The sequence below is a fragment of the Solanum lycopersicum genome, chromosome 8 (genome assembly GCF_036512215.1).
Source record: "Solanum lycopersicum chromosome 8, SLM_r2.1".
NCBI classification, from domain to species: Eukaryota; Viridiplantae; Streptophyta; class Magnoliopsida; order Solanales; family Solanaceae; genus Solanum; species Solanum lycopersicum.
Window position 1 is genome coordinate 4,693,813 of NC_090807.1, and position 23,411 is coordinate 4,717,223.

Sequence of the window (23,411 nt, forward strand, 5' to 3'; positions counted from 1 at the left end):
ACACCAAGAATTTTACGTGGAAACCCTTCTGAATAAGGGGAAAAACCATGGGCCAAGAGGAGCAATTGATAATACTATAGTAAGGAATTTTACACTGTGTAGTCACGAATACAATATTCAAAGTGACTACTACACACTCAAAAGGAACAACACTCTTTTGGTTTCCGTCTTACTAAAATATCGCTCACACTCTATTTTTCTTCACATACTATTTTCTTGTATAGTATATGGAATACCTCACTTTGCTCTCAAAATGGGTTTTCTCTCTAACATGGTGTGTTCTACAAATGAGCAAGAATGCTTTATATATAGAAGAATAAAATCATGCCTATGTCACTAATGACATAGGTAAATATTGCAAAGTCAAAAATGGTTGCAAATCTTACCAATTTGCCAACTACCAAATCTTTTGTTTTCAACTCCAATTACTATTCCTTTTTAACAATTGCTTGTACCAATTGGAATTTTTGACCAAAATAAGCTATTTTAAAAATCAATTTACCTAATTAATACGTTTTTAATTTTTTTACAAAAATAGTATAAACGTACTTTATGGTAACGTTTTAGGCTTTATTTGATTTTAAAAAAAAATTAACGTCGTTAAGTTAATAAACATTACTGGCGGTAACGATTTTATATTAAAATGTGACAATGCCCCACCCCTTTCACTGAACGACGTCACTTAGTTTATTACCTTTAATGTTATTTGGCTGCTAAACCCTTTCACTGTAAAAAAAAAAAAATTGACAGCCGCCATTGCTCCCTTTCTAAGCCTCCATAATTCTATTTTCTATCGGTAATTTGTGGACGAAGAGGAGGCGTAAAAGAACAAAAATACAGGAAGACAATGAATGGATCAAAACCTCATTTCGTGGATAAACGGTAGCTGTAGTTTTTCCAAATCAATTTTGTGGATTTCTTGTTATATCGAGTTTCACGATAAATTATGGCTATCAATCTTCTGGAAAGCTTTGAATCAAGTTAATTTCCTGTGTTAGAGCCTTGAGGTATGTTTTTTTTCCCTTACAAACTAGTAGATGGAATGCTTGAATTTTAGAATTTCGATCTTCTCGTATTTATATCGTTTTGGTTATATAGAATAATCACTCAAGAAATTCTAATCTGCATGTTCTGTTTTTATTTTGAATTAATGTATGTTGTTGATGCAAAGAGAAACAATGAAAAGAAAAACAAAGAAAAAAATTGTTCACATGAAAATGGAAGGGAAGACTATATTAGGTTGACCTGCAATGTGCTTCTACTAAAATTGAGTTTATTTTTCAATATTTTAATAAAACATTTGGTGACACTACGTTACTTTGATTTGGCTGTTATATTTTGGACTAACAATTACATTTAATATACTTTTATATGGATTTTTCAGTTTAATAGATACATATATGACTGGTTATAGTGCATATCGATTGGATCCCGGTCTACTTGAACCATCAGTACTAACTCAAAAACTTACCCATAGGTCACGAGATATATGGAATGGAAGTGTTAATATGATTTTAAATACGAGGAGGTGTGATGGAAAATTTTGGGACCTCGTAAAGAAATATCTCATTCATCCACGAGTCTTAGAAATGATTGAATTATCAAGACTATATGGTGTTTATAGATCAAATCAAACTTCTATTGATCGTAGCTTGATCACTTCACTAGTAGAGAGATGGCGTCCCGAGACTCATACATTTCACTTTAGAACGGGTGAGGCGACAATCACCTTGCAAGATGTAGAAGTGTTGTATGGCTTACCTGTGAATGGTGATCCAATACTTGGTGATGAGTTGATAAGGACTATAGGGGATTGGAAAAATATTTGTCAAAGATTGTTAGGTTTTATTCCACGTCCTCAAGACTTCAACCGTAGTAGCCTCAAGGTAACTGCACTTAATGCGCATATGCTCGAGCAACTATAGTTACCTGACTTGACAACACAAGAAATGATCGATCAAATGGCTAGATGTTACATGTTTTGGATGGTTGCTGGTATGATGATGGCAGATACATCTGGCAACTATCTAAAGGTTATGTACCTTCCTATGCTCGAGGATCTTAATGTAGTTAGCTCTTATAGTTGGGGTAGTGCGAACTTAGCGTGCTTGTATCGCTTTCTCTGTAAGGCCTCACAGAGTAACCAAAATGAGATAGTTGGATTTCTACCACTGCTTCAGGTATACTTAATAATTACATCAATTCTTTATAAATATTTCTTCTAGTTTATAATATCATAATTATATATTTATATATTATGTTTAGATTTGGGCATGGGAGAGAGTTACCGTCCTCAGACCTCAGGTAATAGCACAAAGGGACATCGAAAATAATTTTCTTGCTTGTTTACCAGGGGTCCACGTGCTACTAGATGGTTTGCACATTTTAGTTGGACTGATACCACTAAGCATGTGTTGAAATTTTTTAGGGATGCACTTGATTCCATGACAGAGGATCAGGTATGATGTTATACTGTTTTTCTTTAAAAAATTATGTATATATTGTAGTTGAAACTCATGTATTTTTCTTTATTTGTTTATTTGGGAACCATATTCGGATGACTTAATTGAGAGTCTTCCTAATTATTGTCGAATTGAACGAGACATATGGCGTGTAAGAGCTCAAATTTTTTGTTGGGATATCGTTGAGGTTCACTTGCCTGATCGAGTTATGAGACAATTTGGATTAAAACAAACGATACCAACTCCATTTCTATTTGACGCCACACATTTTCACCATGATCGTAGGGCAGACCAAATACAAATTGGAAATTGGAGCATGCACAATGGTTGCCTCTTTGGAACCAACGACTTCAATATGTTTGTGATGCTTCAGTCAATCGTGAACCACTTCGATATGACGACCCTTACCTTATTTGGTTTAGACGCATTACTCGTCTTATTATTGGTAATCCTACTCAGCGTCCTCAACAACAAGAAGGTTACGGGCCCAATTCAACAGCATATGAAACAATATATGTATTAGATTTAGTGTGTTTGTGATTTATCTTTTGAGGATAATAATGCTTCTTCTCAAAAATTGTGACTTGGAAAATTGTTACCTATGTTTTTCTTAAAAAAATATAAAATAAGTGCTTTAGTTTGATCTTTGTTTGAGCATCTGTTAGGAAAAAGAATGGAAAATGTTTGTAAGAAAAAAATTGATCTTTGTGTAGGTGCGTGATATTAATTCCATGGTTGATAGAGCAAAAGCCCTTGGTGATCAGCCATCAATGGAGGATTTATACATATTTCGTGTAATGGTCCGAAATGAAGGAGAAAAATGCTTGACATATGTGCACAAGGCTGCTAGGATTAATGTACAAGCCGATTATAGAAGAGATGAGGTACATAATGATCATTTACATCACCCGGTTCGTAGGCGAGGAAAAGGTGGTGTTGTCGGTAGGAGGGCTCGTGCTGTTGAGAAAGGACGAGCGCCTATTGAAATGGATGAATCAGTCTCCGAAGATGATCACACAACTTGTGATTTTGGTTCCATTTCAAGGGGCAAACTCAAGAATTCACTCCCGGGGCATTAGGTATGACATATCAACCAACAAATACTGATATTGTTCCATACACGGCATCACAAATATTAAGGAATTCTAGTCTTTCATCAGTTGAGAATGTATTTCGTGGTTCTTGACCTCAACATTTTGAGAATGCCCCTAACTTTAATTCATCACCTAGGCTGCCAATGTCCATTGAGACCCCTGGTGTTGTTAATAATTTAGAGGACTCCAACGATGAAGTGGAGAATGCAAACGAATGTGGTGAACCATCAGTAAAGGAGAAGCGTAGGATTTTTCCTAAGCGTTGTGGGATTGGTACTATTAACATCTTTATTTTATTTTTTGACATAAATGCTCCTCTGTTTAGTCGAACAACTGAAAATTATTCTTGTTTGTCAGGGAGTCACTATTTTTACCAGCATGGCAAAAAAAAACAAGCAACGAGAAACAAAGAACTGTAATTGAGAGGTTTCAGGTATCCAAATTTGGTACTCCTTCTTCTTCTTTGTCAGTCTTAGGTGAAATTGGGTATGATATTTTCTTTACCAGCATGATACAATGAAGGACTTCCTTCACTGAATTGTAGATATGGCCAAATTGTTCACCTCTTAGGGAAAACATCAGTTGGGACCATGTGCCAGTCTTAGGTGAAATTGGGTATGATATTTTCTTAATCGAAAATTGTATTGTGATGAAAAGTCTGTGTTGGGATTGCTTGAAAGTCTAATCATAGCAGTGACAGGCAAACCTCGTGCTTTTTTCAACACTCCATTGAATGACTCTGAAAGATTTGTTGTCAACACTCCCCATCTTTTTCCATCATCATGGCTAACAGTCCATTTATCCAAGGGAATTTCCATGAGGTATTCATGTGCTTCGATATTTTATTCTTTAATTTGCCACATCATGGACTCAAACTTCCTAACTTGATGGGCTGAAGCAGCCCTCCACATCAATCTGCTGAGGTCCTTGTTTGGAAATTTAGATTGAAAGTTGCTCTTAAGATGTCTTATGCAAAATCGATGGAAGACTCGAGGCTCTTGAAATCGCCGCAACTCCTGCAAACTAGTCAAGATTCCTTTTGCCCTATCAGATATAACACATAAATTTTGTCTATTTTTTATCACATATGCACTCAAATTTCTAAAAACCCATTTTCATGCCTCTTTTGATTGTTTGTCTACAATAGCAAACGCTAAAGGGAGAATGTTATCATTTCCATCAATTCCAACAACAATTAATAATTTGATCTCATATTTTCCATTAATATGAGTTCCATCTACTGAAATAACTGGGCGACATGTTTGGAATCCATTAATGCATAGCTTGAAAGCCCAAAATACAAATTTAAAAGTTTTTACCTCCGATGAACTCATAGACTCTTCGTGTTTCCATTCCACAATTGTTCCATGGTTAAAGTGTTGAAAAACTGCAAGCCATGCTTTTCTATATGTCACTTGGTGACCAAAATTTTCATGAACCTTTGAAATGACATCTACCACCAAGAACTTAGGATTTTTTCTAATTTGATTTAGAAGTAGTGATGCAGTCAAATTGGTATTTAGGTTGGCGTGACCGCTAGAAAGCCCCTCAGTCTCACATCTATGGTTTTCAACATATTTTCCTATCTTTCAAAATTTATCTCCAACTTGTCGTCCTCGAAGAAACCACATGCAACCCAATAAATTATAAAACTTACATCTCACAACCCATAGACTTTTGGTAGATGTTACCACCTTGAACTCCTTATTTTTGTGCAAACTCCAAATCGTTACAGTCATTTTCAACTTTTCTTTACTACTAAAAAGCATACCTTTTTTTAAATCTTTTTTTGCTTGCTCAGACCAAACTGAACAACATTCCATCTCAGATTCACATGTAGACATGAAAATGCCTTCCTCTTTCTCTAATGTCCTGAAATAGGGTATGTCATGAGACACACCCTAATCTTGATTATGAAGATTTACACCATTTTGAGAAAAATCTCTAATATCATCGATATCTTCATCAGGTTCACTTTCATCACCATCTTTCGAAGGTTCATCTTCCTCTGAACTTTCATCACTAATTTCAGTATTTACATCATTATATAGATCAACGTTGATATCAATATCTCTGTAAAAAAATATTAGTCAAATTTTAGCAAAATTATAAATATACAAGCTTGTTTTAAAAGCGATAATAAATATTCTAAAATATTATTTCTTCTATTTATAAGAGATAATTTGTGTATACTGACAATAAAAATTATCTTATTAAATTGTTAGACTAAATTTAATAAAATAAAGATTTGTTGTTTACCTAGCCTCATATTCCATGTGACTATTATCAATATGCATTTGACTACTTGAGCCTTCACCAAATGATCAATGATCATGCATCAACAATTGTTGAAATGGTGGTTGAACAATAGGTTCTACAAAATGAGGTTGATTGATCGTGGTAAGGCCATAATTTTGAGCCAACAAATTCATGTGATAACCATGATGACCACTAACTTGAAATGCAACATTTTGATCTGTCGATACAGTCTTTCCATACATCTCCAAAATATTTATATCAATGTTATCCGCAAATTTTTGAAGTATGAAAAGAAATTGTTACAAAGATTGGTCATTCTCAATTTTTAAACTCAATGAACCTTGTATTGTTACCTTGAATTGAACATGGATATTTTTCAGAAATATCCATATGAAAAATCTTATATGTTCCCATTTTCTCATGCAACAATCCAACCAATTCAACATAGGTAGTTGAAGTCGACATGCTAATAATCGTTCTGGCACATTCAGTATACCTAAATCCGTTCATATCCGTATTTATTTCTCCACCCCAATACAAAGCAACCATCACATTATGTTCAAAGCTCGTCATCTTAATCCTACACATAAAGATAAAATATTTTTTAAAACAATATTATTAAATTAGAAAGATAATTTTAAAGCTATAATAAGAACATAACAAAGGATAAACTTCACTTATTTAAATCATATCTGATGAAATTTTGTGAATATTATTTTTAAAATGGACCACACAAGGAAAAATTTTGTTGAATTATATTTAAATATGCAAAATATTACAACATTTATTTATAGTCACTTTGGTCAGTTTGAAAAATGGAGGAATATGACTTTAACAGAGTGTTGTAATTGACAGCAACGTTTTTAAGGTAAAACGTCACTATGAGTAACGTTTTATAGCTAAATATATTCTAAACTTGCAGAAGTCGAAGGCCCGTGATTGGATTCTTAAGAAACGGGAGTCAAAGTAACATTTTAGGTGTAAAACGTTACTCATAGTAACGTTTTACAGTTGAATGATTTGACTCCGCCTTTGCAGGATTGGAGTCAGTGGCCCGTGATTGGATTCTTAAGAAACGGGAGTCAAAGTAACATTTTAGGTGTAAAACGTTACTCATAGTAACGTTTTACAGTTGAATGATTTGACTCCGCCTTTGCAGGATTGGAGTCAGTGGCCCCGTGATTGGATTCTTAAGAAACGGGAGTCAAAGTAACATTTTAGGTGTAAAACGTTACTCATAGTAACGTTTTACAGTTGAATGATTTGACTCCGCCTTTGCAGGATTGAAGTCAGTGGCCCGTGATTGGATTCTTAAGAAACGGGAGTCAAAGTAACATTTTAGGTGTAAAACGTTACTCATAGTAACGTTTTACAGTTGAATGATTTGACTCCGCCTTTGCAGGATTGGAGTCAGTGGCCCGTGATTGGATTCTTAAGAAACGGGAGTCAAAGTAACATTTTAGGTGTAAAACGTTACTCATAGTAACGTTTTACAGTTGAATGATTTAACTCCGCCTTTGCAGGATTGGAGTCAGTGGCCCGTGATTGGATTCTCCAAAAAATGTACTCTTGAGTAATGTTTTACACCTAAAACGTCACTCACAGTTACGTTTATGCGTTTAACGTCACCAACCCGTTAACTTTTTGTCCGTTGAATTTTTATAATGAAAATATCCTAAAATGTTACCAATGAAGTACTGTTATACTAGTTTTGTAAAAAAAATTAAAAACGTATTATTTTGGTGAATTGGTTTTAAAAATAGCTCATTTTGATCAAAAACTCTACCAATTGAATAGCTAAAATTGACTAAAAAAAAGGGATAGATTCAACAAATACTTAATTACCTATAGCGATTTATCAAAACTTAGATTAAAATGTTATAACGTATAAATAGAACCTCGAACATCAAAAGGCACTGCGTTAATATCAGTAACCAGAATGTATAATTTTCATCTGCAATTGAATTTGTCCTATTCTACATCAATCTAATTTTTAGGTTATCATTACCTCATCATTCCAATCATCATGCATTTATTATCTACTATTATTTGTCTCCCCCAAATCAAATCTTAAGAAGTAAGATTCTAATTATTGAGAAAATTCAATAGTTTCCCTTCAGTTGCATTATTCCCACGCTGACACCAATATTAACTCGACTCAATTTCAACATTATAATATAATAATTCCTACACTACTATGTAATAAGTTTTCCTACATTATCATATAATATCTCTTTGCAAAGTAAACAAAATTTCATGGAATACCTTAAGCCGACGCTTCAATCTTATTCAATAACAGTGTAAATCTTTATTTTATTTTTTACAAGTTATTTACTATCCTAATATTATATGACTCATTACAAAAATTAATTAAAGTGATCCATTATCAATTTTATTTTTATTTCTTTAATCACCAATTAAATAAATTATCAAAGCTATTCCTTTAAATTTATATCTCTGGTTACGAATAATCTAAAATACCCATTTAGAATCTATCAATAACATTTTACGAAATAAAAGTATCTAGTACTCAAAATGAACAAATGGGTCGTTACAAATGGTATACACATTTAAATTTATACAGATATACAAATACATAAAATCAAATTAAGAGGCTACCATCGATCTATATAAACAAGAGACTCTCATCAATTTATACAAATAGTCTGCCAGTGAAATTTATGCAAATCTAAAGCTCCTGTCAGGGAATTAATACAATCTGATGCTCCATAGAAAATATTAAGTTTGCTATGGAGCACAACTATACACACTATAACTATAACATACAAATTATGACTTTTATATTTGCTATATATGAAAGTTGCTTAAATTTTAATTCTATTTGGAGTTTATTTTGATTTTTAGGGGGAAAAACCACTCTATAAGTAGAATGATTTGAGAGAATTTTTCAATTGCTCATTAATATTTGTCTTTGAAAGACATTATCACATAAGAGAGATTTTTTTAGAAAGTTTTCAATAAGATAAAAGAGAGAAAAAAGGGTATTTTTTGTTGCAGATTATATCTCCAATCAGCAACCTTCAGATCGTGTTTTCTGATTTGATAACTGTTGATAAAAAAAAATTTATTGAGTGTTTTTAACATATTGGTGTTTGATTTGAATGATGAAGATTAGATTTGAAGGTCAACTGAATTGAGTTTGTATCTCGAACAACAGTTAGATTTTTGTGTTTTCTTTATATTTAATTTTGTTGGTATAGCTATTGCTTCTTCATTTTTTTCAATTGTTGTGTAGCCACTAAGAATAATATTGTAATTTTCTTATTGTTATAGTGAAACAATTCAGTTCTCGATAATTCCATGATTATTACCTTCGATTTAAAGGATTTTCCTACAATTAAATTTAGTGTTCTTTATTTTCAAATTTAAACATATCTCCTAAACCAAAACGGACTCAGATGCGGCCAAAAACGAATTGGTTCACCACAAGGCCAGACTTGTATTTACTTAGATTTGTATGTCGTAGGTGATCCTTTTTAACTTCAGATCATTTCAGGTGCCCAATATCATGTCCTTCTATATCCCTGACTATTTTTTCAATTGGATAATCAATATTTATATTAGAGTTCGATTAAATATGATTTTGCAACAAAAAGTCATACATTAGGTTAAAGTGCTTCCTAACGGACGCGACTGCGTACCCAAAGGGACTTGAACTCGAGACCTCTTAAGTTAAGAATGAAAGAGTATTTACCACTCCATGCTACAACCCAAAACCATGTCCTATATCTCTGGTTTTTACTAATCTCATTTTTTTCTCAATTTAAAAGCCAAATCGTCACTTATCTGTAAAAGCAATATCTTATGTTGAGGTATATTTTAGGGAAAATTGTATATAATAGCAACTTAATAACCTAAAATAAATGGAGTAGCTAGGGTTTGATTTAATTGTTCTCAATAGCAAACGTTTACAAAAAAATTGACAGACGCCTCTCTCCCAAATATCTCGCTCGTCACTCTCCTCCAATCTCTCGCTCGCTTCCTCACTTTTTATACAAACACAAGTGTATAAAAACTGTTTCTAATTGTATAAAGCAGAGAAAATTGTATAAAAACATATATTTTGTTCCCCTCTTCCAGATCTCGCTCGCCACTCTCCCTAATATCGCTCGCCACCCTCGCCTTTCTCACTTATTATCACGACCCAAAACGAGCCGCGAGTGGCACCCACACTTATCCTCCTATGTGAGCGAACCAACAAATCTAAACCCCAACATTTACCAATATTTCAACCATAGTGAACAAAATATAATGCGGAAAACTCAAAACTCATTAACGAAAATCAATTAAATAACTTCTAAAACTTAATACTTATTATTCCCAAAATCTGGAAGTCATTACATCAAGAACATCTATCCTCAAATTTCTAAATCTAAGATTATTAAGAAGATAAAATAAGTAAAAGGATGGTCCATGTCCGAACTTCAAGACATCAAGACATGAAGGAGAGAATCCAACACGAGCTAGGAATAATAGCTCACCCTGAATTCTGATATGCTGAAGACTGGCTAGATCTGAGGACGAGTCGAAGTCGATGGCACGCTTGCTGCACTCCACAAATAACAAGAAGAAAATTACAAGTAGGGGTCAGTACAAGGAACAAGTATTGAGTAGGTATCATCGGCCAACTCAAAATAGAAAACAATATATACTGAATAATAATATAAAATCAACCATAATACTTAACAGGTGGCAATCAACAAGTATAAGAGCCATTGACAACAACATCAAGCACACCTATGAGGACTCAAGCCTCCACACCATACTCATTTGAGGAAAAAGGTTCTTCGAATTGAGTATATTAACATAATTCAAAAATTACTTCTCTTCATTATTATCGTGTCGGAACGTGACACTCTGATCCCCTAGTTCTACGTGTCGGAACGTGACACCCGATCCCTTAATGCTACGTGTCAGAACGTGACACCCGATCCCCTAATTCTACGTGTCAGAATGTGACACTCCGATCCCCTAATTCTACGTGTCGGAACGTGACACTCCGATCCCCTAATTCTACATGTCGAAACGTGACACCCGATCCCTTAGTGCTACGTGTCAGAACGTGACACCCGATCCATTTATCTTATTACTTTAGTTCATCAAGCCTTCTTTATGTCAAGGCATCATCTTAACATAGAGGATTCAAGATTAAAGATTCAACAGTATCAACATTCTAATCCACCACAATTACACAATTACAACATATCAACCCACAATCAAGCATATAAAAGACTTTACAATACCACCCAATACATATCGATCGCTATTAAGAGTTTACTATGAAATAGCATAAACCATAACCTACCTCCACCGAAGAATCGTGATCAAACAAGCTACTTCCCAATGCCTTTGCTTTCCTCTTCGCTTCTCCCCTTTTCTCGCTCGTTCTCCCTCTCTTTCTGTCTCTTTCCTCTTTTTCCTTCTCCAGATTCTTTTTCTTTTACCCTAATTATCATATAATTCCTTATCATAAAAGTAACCCATTATTTATTTTAAGTTACCTCCTTTAACCCCCAAGTAAATAAGTTATTAAACTTACCCACTAATTTCATACAGTTTGGCATGAATAGTCCAAAATACCCCTTAAAACTTTTAGCAGAAATTCGACCCAGTCGAGGTTACGCAGCTCGTGACGGCCCGTCGTACCTGCGACGGTCCGTCCTGCAGGTCCGTCACAAAGTTCAGACAGTCGATCCCAGCACCCAAATTTTAAAGTTGAAGTGTTTTGGCATGAAGACGCTCGACGGACCATTGTGCCTATGACGGTTCGTCCTACTTGTCGTCGAGGGCAATGAGGAGAGCAACAGGAAAATTATACAAGTGTGGGACGACGGGGTCCATGACGGTTCGTCGTTTGATCCGTCGACCTAGTCAGTTTTTATCACAAATGATTCTACTGCTCGAAACGACTAAACATGTCGTTACAATAGATACCAATTTACCCATCGTTCGTCCTCGAACGATCACAAGAAGAAAAACAAAGGCGAGAAAGAGTACCTGAATCTTCAAAAAGGTGTGGGTATCTTGCTTGCATATCAGCCTCCTTCTCCCAAGTGGACTATTCAACTGGCCGATTCTTCCATTGAACCTTGATGGATGCAATCTCCCTTGATCTCAACTTGCGGATTTCTCTATCTAGAATAGCAACAGACTCCTCCTCATAAGACAAATTCTCATCAAGAAGAACTGAATCCCAACGAATAATGTAGTTTCCATCCCCCATGGTATCTTTTCAGCATAAACATGAAATACCGGGTGCACTCCTGACAGTCCTGGAGGCAAGGCTAATTCATAAGCTACCTCCCCCACGCGCTTCAGAACTTAAAATGGACCAATATACCTCGGACTAATCTTACCTCGCTTACCAAACCGCATCACACCCTTCATGGGTGAAACCTTCAGCAAGACTTGTTCACCCTCCATAAAGTCCAAGTCCCTAACCCTTCGATCTGCATATTCTTTCTGCCTATTCTGAGCTGCTAGAAGCTTTTCCTGAATGAATTTTACTTTATCTAACGATTCCCTCAAAAGATCGGTACCCCATGGTCTCACCTCAAATGCATCAAACCAACCAATGGGAGACCTACATCTCCTCCCATACAGTGCCTCAAATGGGGCCATATCAATACTTGAGTGATAGCTATTATTGTATGAGAACTCTGCTAAGGGTAAGAAGTTATCCCAATGACCATCAAATTCTATCACACATGCACGAAGCATATCTTCCAACACCTGAATCGTTCGCTCAGACTGACCATCGGTCTGAGGGTGAAATGCAATACTAAGATCCAACCTAGTACCTAATTCAGCATGCAATGTTCTCCAAAACATAGAAGTAAACTGCGTACCTCTATCTGATATGATGGAAAGTGGAACTCCATGCAATCGAATGATTTCTGAGATATAGAGTTTGGCTAACTTCTCTGCATTGTAAGTCATCTTGACCGGAATGAAGTGAGCAGACTTAGTTAACCTATCAACAATTACCCAAATGGAGTCATACTTATCCAAGGTCTTTGGAAGACCAACTACAAAATCCATTGCAATTCTCTCCCACTTCCATTCAGGAATGGGCATTCTCTGAAGTGTCCCTCCAGGCCTCTGGTGTTCATAATTTACCTCCTGACAATTCGAGCATTGGGCAACAAAATCAACAATGTCACGCTTCATCCTACTCCACCAGAAATGTTGCTTTAGGTCACGATACATCTTGGTTGCACCTGGATGTATAGAATACCTTGAACTATGAGCCTCTGTAAGAAATAGTGTGAATCAAATCATCGACGCGGGGCACACGTACCCTTCCCTTAATTCTCAAAACGCCTTCCTCATCAATTTTTTCTTCTTTAGACTCTCCTCGCAATACCATATCTCGAATCCGGATCAGTTTCTCATCAGTAAATTGTTTTCCCTTGATCTTGTCAAAAAAGGAAGATCTTGCCTCCACACAGGCCAAAAATCCTCCCTTCTCCAGTACTTCCAACCTCATAAAGTCATTAGCCAGAGTCTGAACCTCCCTAGCCAATGGTCGTCTAGAAACCTGCAAGTGCGCTAGACTTCTCATGCTCCCTGCCTTTCTACTTAAAGCATCTGCCACAACATTAGCTTTTCCTGGGTGATACAAGATAGTAATATCATAGTCCTTCGGTAGTTCCATCCACCTCCTCTTTCTCAAATTCAAATCTTTCTGAGTAAAGACATACTGTAAACTACGATGATCTGTATAGACTTCAAACTTAACCCCATATAGATAATGTCTCCATTGCTTTAATGCAAACACTACTGCAGCCAACTCCAAATCATGGGTCGGATAGTTGCGTTCATGCACCTTTAGTTGCCTCGAAGCATAAGCAATTACATTCTTCTCCTGCATTAGCACTGCACCCAAACCAGAATAAGATGTATCACAGTAAACAATGAAATTCTTACCTTTCACTGGCAAGGTAGGAATTAGTGCAGTAGTCAACAAGGTCTTGAGGTTCTGGAAGCTTTCTTCACATTCGTCCGACCATACAAATGGAACATTCTGCTTAGTCAAATTTGTCAATTGGGAAGCGACAAAAGAAAATCCCTTGACAAATCGACGGTAGTAGCTAGCTAAACCAACAAAGCTCCTTACCTCTGTATTATTAGTAGGTCTTACCCAACTCTTCACTACCTCAATCTTAGATGGATCCACCATCACTCCATCCTTGGAAACCACGTGCCCCAAGAAGGACACTGAATCTAGCCAAAACTCACACTTGGAGAATTTGGCATAAAGTCTTTTCTCTCTTAACAACTCCAATACAATTCTCAAATGCTCCTCATGTTCTTTCCTGCCCTTTGAGTATATCAGTATATCATCAATAAATACGACAACAAAGAGGTCTAGATATGGCTTAAAAAATCCCGTTCATCAGGCTCATGAACGCAACAGGGGCATTCGTAAGCCCAAAAGACATTACTAAGAATTCATAATGTCCATACCTGGTTCGAAAAGCAGTCTTTGGCACATCTGCTGCCCGTATTTTCAATTGATGATAACCAGATCTCAAATCAATTTTTGAGAAGGTACAAGCACCTTGTAACTGATCTAACAAATCATCAATGCGAGGAAGAGGATACTTGTTCTTAATAGTTACCTTATTCAGTTGCCTGTAGTCTATGCACATCCGAAAACTTCCATCCTTCTTCTTCACAAATAAAACCGGAGCACCCCAAGGGGATGCAATTGGCCTAATAAAGCCTTTACTTAACTACTCCTGAAGTTGGGCCTTTAACTCCCTTAACTCAGCTGGAGCCATCCTATAAGGGGGTATGGAAATGGGGCGAGTACCCGGCTCCAGATCAATACAAAAATCAATATCCCTATCTGGTGGCATACCAGGAAGGTCTATAGGAAACACATCCAGAAACTCACGGACTATCGAAACAGACTCAATCGAAGGTACTTGGGAAGTATCATCCCTGAGATGTGCCAAGAAAGCTAAAGAACCTTTACTAACCATTCTCCTGGCACGAAGAAAGGAGATAATACGAACCGGGGTGGAAGTATAGTCGCCCTCACACACTAGCGGATCTGTCCCAGGCTTGTCCAATGTCACAGTTTTAGCATTACAATCTAAGATTGCAAAATTTGGAGAAAGCCAAGTCATACCCAGAATTACATCGAAATCAACCATCTCTAGAATAATTAAGTCTACATGAGTATTGCTCCCCACAAAAGTCACAAGACAAGACCTATACGCCTTCTCAACTATCAGAGACTCACCCACAGGAGTAGAGACACGAATAGGCATGTCAAGCAAATCACAAGGTAAATCAAGACCAGTAGCAAATGAGGAAGATACATATGAAAATGTGGATCCAGGATCAAATAATACAGAAGCCATGCAATCACAAACCAAAAGATTACCTGTGATAACAGCATCAGATGTCTCTCTTTCAGATCTCCCGGGGAAAGCATAGCAATGGATCCTATCACCTGTCTGTCCGTTTCCCCTACCATGTGGTGCTGCAGTAGTTCCAACTTGCCCGCCACCCCGGCTGATTTGGTGATCACCATTACCTTGGCCACCACATCCTCCAGAATGGCGACCTCTCCCATGACCACCTCTATCTCTAATTATTGGGGGTCTGTAACTCTGTTTTGGAAAATTTCTCCTAATATGTCAAGTCTCTCCACATTCATAACAATCTCTGGAGTCTAGCATAGGTCTCTGTGAGAATGACGAAGTCTGGGGATAACCTCCAAACTCAGAGAAATGTTGACTGGTCTGTGATAGACCCCCAGCTACAGCCTGTAGTGAAGACTGAATAGGTCGGGCTGGGTAACCTCCTGAACTCTGCCCTCTGGAGTAAGAACCACTAAACTCACCTCCCATGCGGAACTTCTTAGAGGTCAACGCCATGGTGAAGTTATCTGGCTTCACCCCCTCCACCTCTATCACAAAGTCAACCACTTCCTGAAAGGATTTTGCTGCAGCAGCTACCTGTAAGGCTGGGATCTGCAAATCTGACCTCAATCCTTTCACAAAACGGCGAATCCGCTCTTGTGGACTGAAGCAAAGCTGGGTGGCATACCTGGATAGTGCACGAAATTTAGCCTCATAAGCAGTAACAGACATCCTGCCTTGCTCTAGACTCAGGAACTCATCTCTCTTCCAATCCCTCAACGTCCGGGGTATATACTTTTCCATAAATAAGCTAGAGAATGATGCCCAAGTCATAGGTGGTGCTTGTGCAGGTTGACACTCAATATATGACCGCCACCATATTTTGGCATTTCCCTTAAACTTATAGGTCACAAACTCAACCCCGAACCGTTCTACTATGTCCATCTTATGTAGCAGCTCATGACAATCAACCAGAAAATCATAGGCATCCTCAGATTCAGCACCCTTGAAGACTGGAGGTTTCAACTTCAAGAATTTAGTGAAAAGTTCATGCCGATCACTAGTCATTATAGGCCATGTAGTTAACCGAGGAAATGTGTCTACTTCCAATGAGGCATCCATGCAGGGAGCCACAACAGCTGGATGTTGTACCCCCGGAACCTGAGGTGCTGGTGCAGAAAACACTGGAGGTGTCTGGCCCTGATCAGATAACCCGCTAAGATAAGTAAGAACCTGGTTAATCATCTCTGGGGTAGGTTGGGGTTGTAATTCCTCATCCTGTACTTGCTCATTTTCCCCTTCCTCACCCTTTCCTACTACCTCATCAGTCGGTGGAGGAGTCACCGCCCTAGTACTAGCTGGACCAGGCTTTTGTACTCTACCTCTAGAGGACGTCCTCCCGTGACCTCTACCACGGCCTCTTGCCACTGCTCCTCTTCGAGCTACAGCCTTAGTGACTGGATCAGACGCACCTTGTCTTGTCGGTGTTGGTGTTGGCACAGTTGTTGCTCTAGTTCTAGCCATCTGCGAAATAGAGTGAGGATATCAAATACCAATTTGTATCACCTAGATACCAATTGGATCCAAGTAATAGCATGAAAGGAAGAAAGAATGGAATTTTTTCCTAAAGTCCTATAGCCTCTCAAAGAAAAGTAAGGGTGTCCCCCTACCGTTCCTCAAGACTCTACTAGATTCTTATGTGATGAGACCAACGAACCTAATGCTCTGATACCAAGTTTGTAACAACCCAAAATGAGCCGCGAGTGGCACCCACACTTATCCTCCTATGTGAACGAACCAACAAATCTAAACCCCAACATTTACCAATATTTCAACCATAGTGAACAAAATATAACGCGGAAGACTCAAAACTCATTAACGAAAATCAATTAAATAACTTCTAAAACTCAATACTTATTATTCCCAAAATCTGGAAGTCATCACATCAAGAACATCTATCCTCAAATTTCTAAATCTAAGAGTATTAAGAAGATAAAATAAGTAAAAGGATAGTCCATGTCCGAACTTCAAGACATCAAGACGTGAAGGAGAGAATCCAGCACGAGCTAGGAATAATAGCTCACCCTGAATTTTGATATGCTGAAGACTGGCTAGATCTGAGGACGAGTCGAAGTCGATGGCACGCTTGCTGCACTCCACAAATAACAAGAAAAAAATTACAAGTAGAGGTCAGTACAAGGAACAAGTACTGAGTAGGTATCATCGGCCAACTCAAAATAGAAAATAATATATACAGAATAATAATATAAAATCAACCATAATACTTAACAGGTGGCAATCAACAAGTATAAGAGCCATTGACAACAACACCAATCACACCTATGAGGACTCAAGCCTCCACACCATACTCATTTGGGAAAAAAGGTTCTTCGAATTGAGTATATTAACATAATTCAAAAATTACTTCTCTTCATTATTATCGTGTCGGAACGTGACACTCCGATCCCCTAGTTCTACGTGTCGGAACGTGACACCCCATTCCCTAATTCTACGTGTCGGAATGTGAAACTCCGATCCCCTAATTCTACGTGTCGGAACGTGAAACTTCGATCCCCTAATTCTACGTGTCGGAACGTGACACCCGATCCCTTAATGCTACGTGTCGGAACGTGACACCCGATCCATTTATCTCATTACTTTAGTTCATCAAGCCTTCTTTATGTCAAGGCATCATCTTAACAGAGAGGATTCAAGATTAAAGATTCAACAGTATCAACATTCTAATCCACCACAATTACACAATTACAACATACCAACCCACAATCAAGCATATAGAAGACTTTACAATACCACCCAATATATATCGATCGCTATTAAGAGTTTACTATGAAATAGCATAAACCATAACCTACCTCCACCAAAGAATCGTGATCAAACAAGCTACTTCCCAATGCCTTTGCTTTCCTCTTCGCTTCTCCCTTTTTCTCGCTCGTTCTCCCTCTCTTTCTGTCTCTTTCCTCTTTTTCCTTCTCCAGATTCTTTTTCTTTTACCCTAATTATCATATAATTCGTTATCATAAAAGTAACCCATTATTTATTTAAGTTACCTCCTTTAACCCACAAGTAAATAAGTTATTAAACTTACCCACTAATTTCATACAGTTTGACATGAATAGTCCAAAACACCCCTTAAAACTTTTAGCAGAAATCCGACCCAGTCAAGGTTACGCAGCTCGTGACGGCCCGTCGTACATGCGACGGTCCGTCCTGCAGGTCCGTCACAAAGTTCATAGAGTCGATCCCAGCACCCAGATTTTAGAGTTGAAGTGTTTTGGCACGAAGACGCTCGACGGACCGTTGTACCTATGTCGGTTCGTCCTACTTGTCGTCGAGGGCAATGAGGAGAGCAACAGGAAATTTATACAAGTGTGGGACGACGGGGTCCATGACGGTCCGTCATGACCATGACGGTCTGTCGTGTGATCCGTCGACCCAGTCAGTTTTTATCACAAATGATTCTACTGCTCGAAACGACTGCCAAGTTTCTTTTGTCTTTCTCTGTTTCTCATTTTATACAAATTCAAATTGTATATAATCGTTCTATACACTTATAATGATACAATTCGTTTTATACACTTCGTTTTTATTTAGTTTTCTGCCCAAGTGTCTTTCTCTTTCTTGTTTTAGACACTTCGTTTTATACAATTTTCTTCAACTGTATATGTATAGCGAATTATACATTTTCTATGTTTGCTATAGAGCACAATTATACAAACTTTATTATAGCATACAAATATGATTTTTTTTATTGGGAAAATTGTATATAATAGCAAACTAATAACCTAAAATAAGTGGAAGAGCTGGAGTTTGATTTAATTGTGCTCCATAGCAAACGTTAGCTAAAATTTGCCAGCGTCTCTCTCCTAGAAATCTCGCTCGTCACTCTCCATTGTCGCTCGCCTCTCTCGCTTTATACACAGAAGTGTATAATTCTTCTTCTACTTTGTATAAAACGAGAAAATTGTATATACACATGCAAAAATATATATCTTCGTGTTATACACTTAATTATACAATTTACAAATATTTTACTTCAAATATTGCAGAGAAAAGGCCAACGAATTATACAATTGCGAATTATACAATTGCAGTGAAATGCAATTTTCTCTAGCTTTATACAACAGAAGTGTATATATTGTGTTTCTGTTTTTGTATAAAGCGAGAGAAAAACATATATCTTCTTGCTATACACTTATAATTATGCAATATAAATACATTTTAATTCGACTCAACTGTATGCAAAATAAATTTTATAAAAATATTGCAGCGAATTATACAATTGTGCATTATAAATCGCAGTGAAATAGGATAGCGAATTATACAATTGCAGCGAAATAGGCCAGCGAATTATACAATTTAGGCCAGCGAATAATACAATTTTTGCCAGTGAACTATACAGTTTTATGTTTGTTATGGAGCGCAATTATGCAAACTTTGTTATAATATACAAATATGAATTTTTTGTTTGCTATATGTAAAAGTTGCCCTTTTTTATTTGTTATATGTGAAAGTTGCCCTATATTTATTAGTATAAATTAGGCAAATGACATACTATAAATGATAAATTACGTTCTATCCCTATGACTTTACTATTTACCAAAAATCCCTTATTTTTAAGAATTTCGGATAATTTATAAAACAGAAATGATACTTAAATTTAAATGAATATAAAGGACTGAATTTATTTTTTATGTAACTGTTATAGCTAAAATCAAGGGTAACTGATTTGCCTTTTCTAACTATTTGACCGTGTTAATTGCTTCAGAAATTAATACATTAAATAATCACTTAATTTTTATATTTTCCTTCCCTTTATTCATGTTAATTTTGAAACCAAATCACCTTGAAAACTACTTCCAATTTACTACACTCAATTTTATTCAATTTAAAAGTTTTAAAATAGTCATTCAAAATCAGGAAAAAAAACACTATTCTGCTTTAAAAAAAACTCTGAAAGGCCAATTGTGATTTTTCAAATATGAATATTTCGATCTTGTTGCGACATTTTGGAATATGGAAAAGTGATGTTTTGTACGAGCGATACAAAAGTGATGGAATAGTGGTTGGTGAAAATATTTCGTTCATGAATCTTATTTCAACAATTGCGGCTGAGTTGGGTATTGACGATTCGAAAAAAATATAGATATTAGATATGTTGTTGAAGGAAATTCGTCTCCATTGTGTATTCGAAAAGATATGGGTGTAAAATTGTATGTAGAAATTAAGAAACATGAGGCTGGGTTCGGAACTTATCCTTTATGCATTGATACATCAGATAAAGGTGTTGAAAAGATAATAAATTTCGATGCAACAACAGGTGTCATCATGTGTGTTGAGGGTGAAAAAAACGACAAAAAGGCTCTCAATATTGTTGAATCATCAATTGATTATGAATCTTACATACCGGAAATGGATATTGATAAGTATATATCAGACACAAATAATTTATTTGTGGAAGAGAATCAAATATATAAGGATAAGTCAACTCTGAAGGTGGTAATGGAAAATTACAAAATAAAGAATGGTTTCAACTTTAAAGTTAAAAGATCTGATAACAAAAAGTATGTTTTCATTGAAAGACTTTATTTTTTTTCAATATACAAACTGTGTTGTTCATTGTTATCAACTCTATCAAATGTTTGCATTTTGCGCTATTTCTTCTACTGCTGCATTGTTCTTTTCTTGTTTTGAGTTTATTGGGATTTGTTTTGTTCACCATTTGTTTGAAGAAATGCCTGAACGATGGTATTGACCCAATTTGCAATGTGAAATAGTTGTTATAAATTATCATTTATAATGTGAAAATGAATAGAGTATATATATATAATTTTTTTGTTTATTAAAAAAGTCAGCCTTATTAAATAATCAATATCAATATCTGTGAAAATGAATTAAAGTATAGTAATTATTAGTGAAAGTTGTGAAAATGAAATAAAGTATATTAATTATATCTGTGAAAATGAAATACTTAGATTAATAAAATATAAATTAAAATAAGTTAATAATACTACATCAAAATCAAATTTCGCGAATGAATAAATATAAGTCATAATACAAGCATATTAATTAATATTATAACGTGCATAATATAAGTCATATGTTATAAAGTATCATTTATAATACGTGAGGGAAAATTGTGAAAATGAAATAAAGTATATTAAGTATATCTGTGAAAATGAAATACTTAGATTAAATTAAATATAATTTAAAATAAAATAATAATACAACATCAATTCAAATTTTGCGAATGAATAAATATAAGTCATAATACAAGCATATCAATTAATAGGGAAAATTGTTATAAAGTATCATTTATAATGTTATATTTTTGTTTATTAAAAAAAGTCAACCTTATCAAATAATGAATATCTGTTTTTTTTATTTTAGCTCCGTATTAGTTTTTCATTCAGATGATTGTTGTTGGAAATTGAAGCATTTGTTAGAAAGAATTCAGAAACATTCATAGTGAGATACTTTAATAGTGAATATACCTGTCCATTAAGGGATAGGGTATTAAGCAATGTACAATCCACTGTTGGGTTTATTAGTGGTGTGACAACGCCTAAATTAAAGAATCATAAAAGAAAACATACTCCGAGCGATATAATTGATGATATCAGGGAAATGTATGGCGTTGAGATTTCTTATCAACAGGCATGGCGCGCAAAAGAGCGTGCACTAGAACTGATAAGAGGTAAACCTGCTGATGGCTACAGAAACATGCCAAGATACATATATATGCTGGAAACTGTGTATCCAAATTCATATATAAGGACGCGTAAGTCTGAATACAACGAATTTATGTATCTTTTCATATCATTAAGGCCAACGATGAGAGGATTTGAGTTCTGTAGGCCAGTTGTTGTTGTTGTTGATGCTTCACATCTTAGTGGAGATTATCGAGGTACATTTGTGTCTGCTAGTACACTTGATGGAGCAGGTATGACATATTGTTTATGAATTTATTTTATCATTTTCTTAATAGTAAGTAGTTGTTTAGTATATTTTTTTTTGTGTTTATATATTAAGGTTGCATATTGCCTTTGACATACATAGTTGTTGCCACAGAAAATGATTGTTCATGGACATGGTTCTTTCAACAATTTAAGAATGCATTTGGTGAGAGGGAAAAAATGTGTATTGTATCTGACAGAAATGAAAGCATAAAGAAAGGTGTGAGTATTGTTTATCCAACTATTCCTCATTTTGCATGCATATGGCACCTCTGGAAAAATGTGTGTTCAAACTTTAGGAGAAGCAGGACCATTCTAAGTGATCTGTTTTATTCAATGGCTAAGGCTTATAGAAAGAATGATTTTGAAAAATTGATGGCTAAATTGGATAAAATTGATGGAAGAGTAAAAAAGTATCTTCAAGATGCTGGGTATGAAAGATGGGCTAGGTCTCATGCAACAGTGAACCGTGGGAGAATGATGACTTCAAATATAGCTGAATGTATCAATGGTTGCCTTGTTGATGCACGACAACTACGTATTATAGATTTTTTGGAGGAAGTTAGAATTCTATTTGGTTCTTGGAATTGCAAAAATAGAGAAATAACTTCTTATACAAAAGAAACATTGGGCAGAAGATTTGAAGATATATTGGTTTTAAACGCATCAAAAAGTTCAAAAATGAAGGTTCATATTTGCTTTGTATTTATTATTTTATTGTTAAACAAAAAATGAAAAATAAACTTGTTGACTATCTCTATTTTTTCAAAAATTGCAGGTTGTTGCATCTTCTGAGTTTTTTTTTCAGTGTATGAAGGTGGGATTATATACATTGTTTGTCTTGAGAGGAAAACTTGTTCATGTGGGAGATTTCAACATGACGAGATACCTTGTCCACATGCAATAGCCGTCTTGAAGAAGAAGAATATAACAGATGTACACCCCTATTGCTCTTATTATTATAAACACTATGCATTAACAAATACTTATGTGATTCCAATAGAACTAATGCCAGACAAAAGAGAATGGAAAGCTCCAGACTCTGTTTTGGAAGAAGTTGTCTTGCCACCTAAATACAAAAAGATGCCTGAGAGACCAAGAAAAAAGAGAAAGAAAAATGCAGATGAAAAGATAACAACAAAAACGAATTGTTGTGGACGTTGTGGTCAAGAAGGTCATAATAAAAGAACATGTACCTTCTTTCCAAAAGATTCTTGATTTATA

General features: G+C 35.7%; 2 protein-coding genes across 2 annotated transcripts; both read left to right on the top strand.

Annotated features, from left to right (window-relative positions):
* The first annotated feature begins 1,400 nt into the window (after positions 1-1,400).
* LOC138337701 (serine/threonine-protein phosphatase 7 long form homolog) lies at positions 1,401-1,925 on the top strand. The gene has a single exon (XM_069287959.1). The coding sequence runs from the start codon at positions 1,401-1,403 to the stop codon at positions 1,923-1,925; it is 525 nt and encodes a 174-aa protein (XP_069144060.1).
* A 19,933-nt stretch (positions 1,926-21,858) lies between these two features.
* On the top strand, positions 21,859-23,094 carry LOC101247943 (uncharacterized). Its single transcript, XM_004244773.1, has 3 exons — positions 21,859-22,174; positions 22,264-22,874; positions 22,966-23,094. Exons 1-3 carry the CDS (start codon positions 21,859-21,861, stop codon positions 23,092-23,094), a joined length of 1,056 nt encoding a protein of 351 aa, XP_004244821.1.
* Positions 23,095-23,411: the final 317 nt, after the last annotated feature.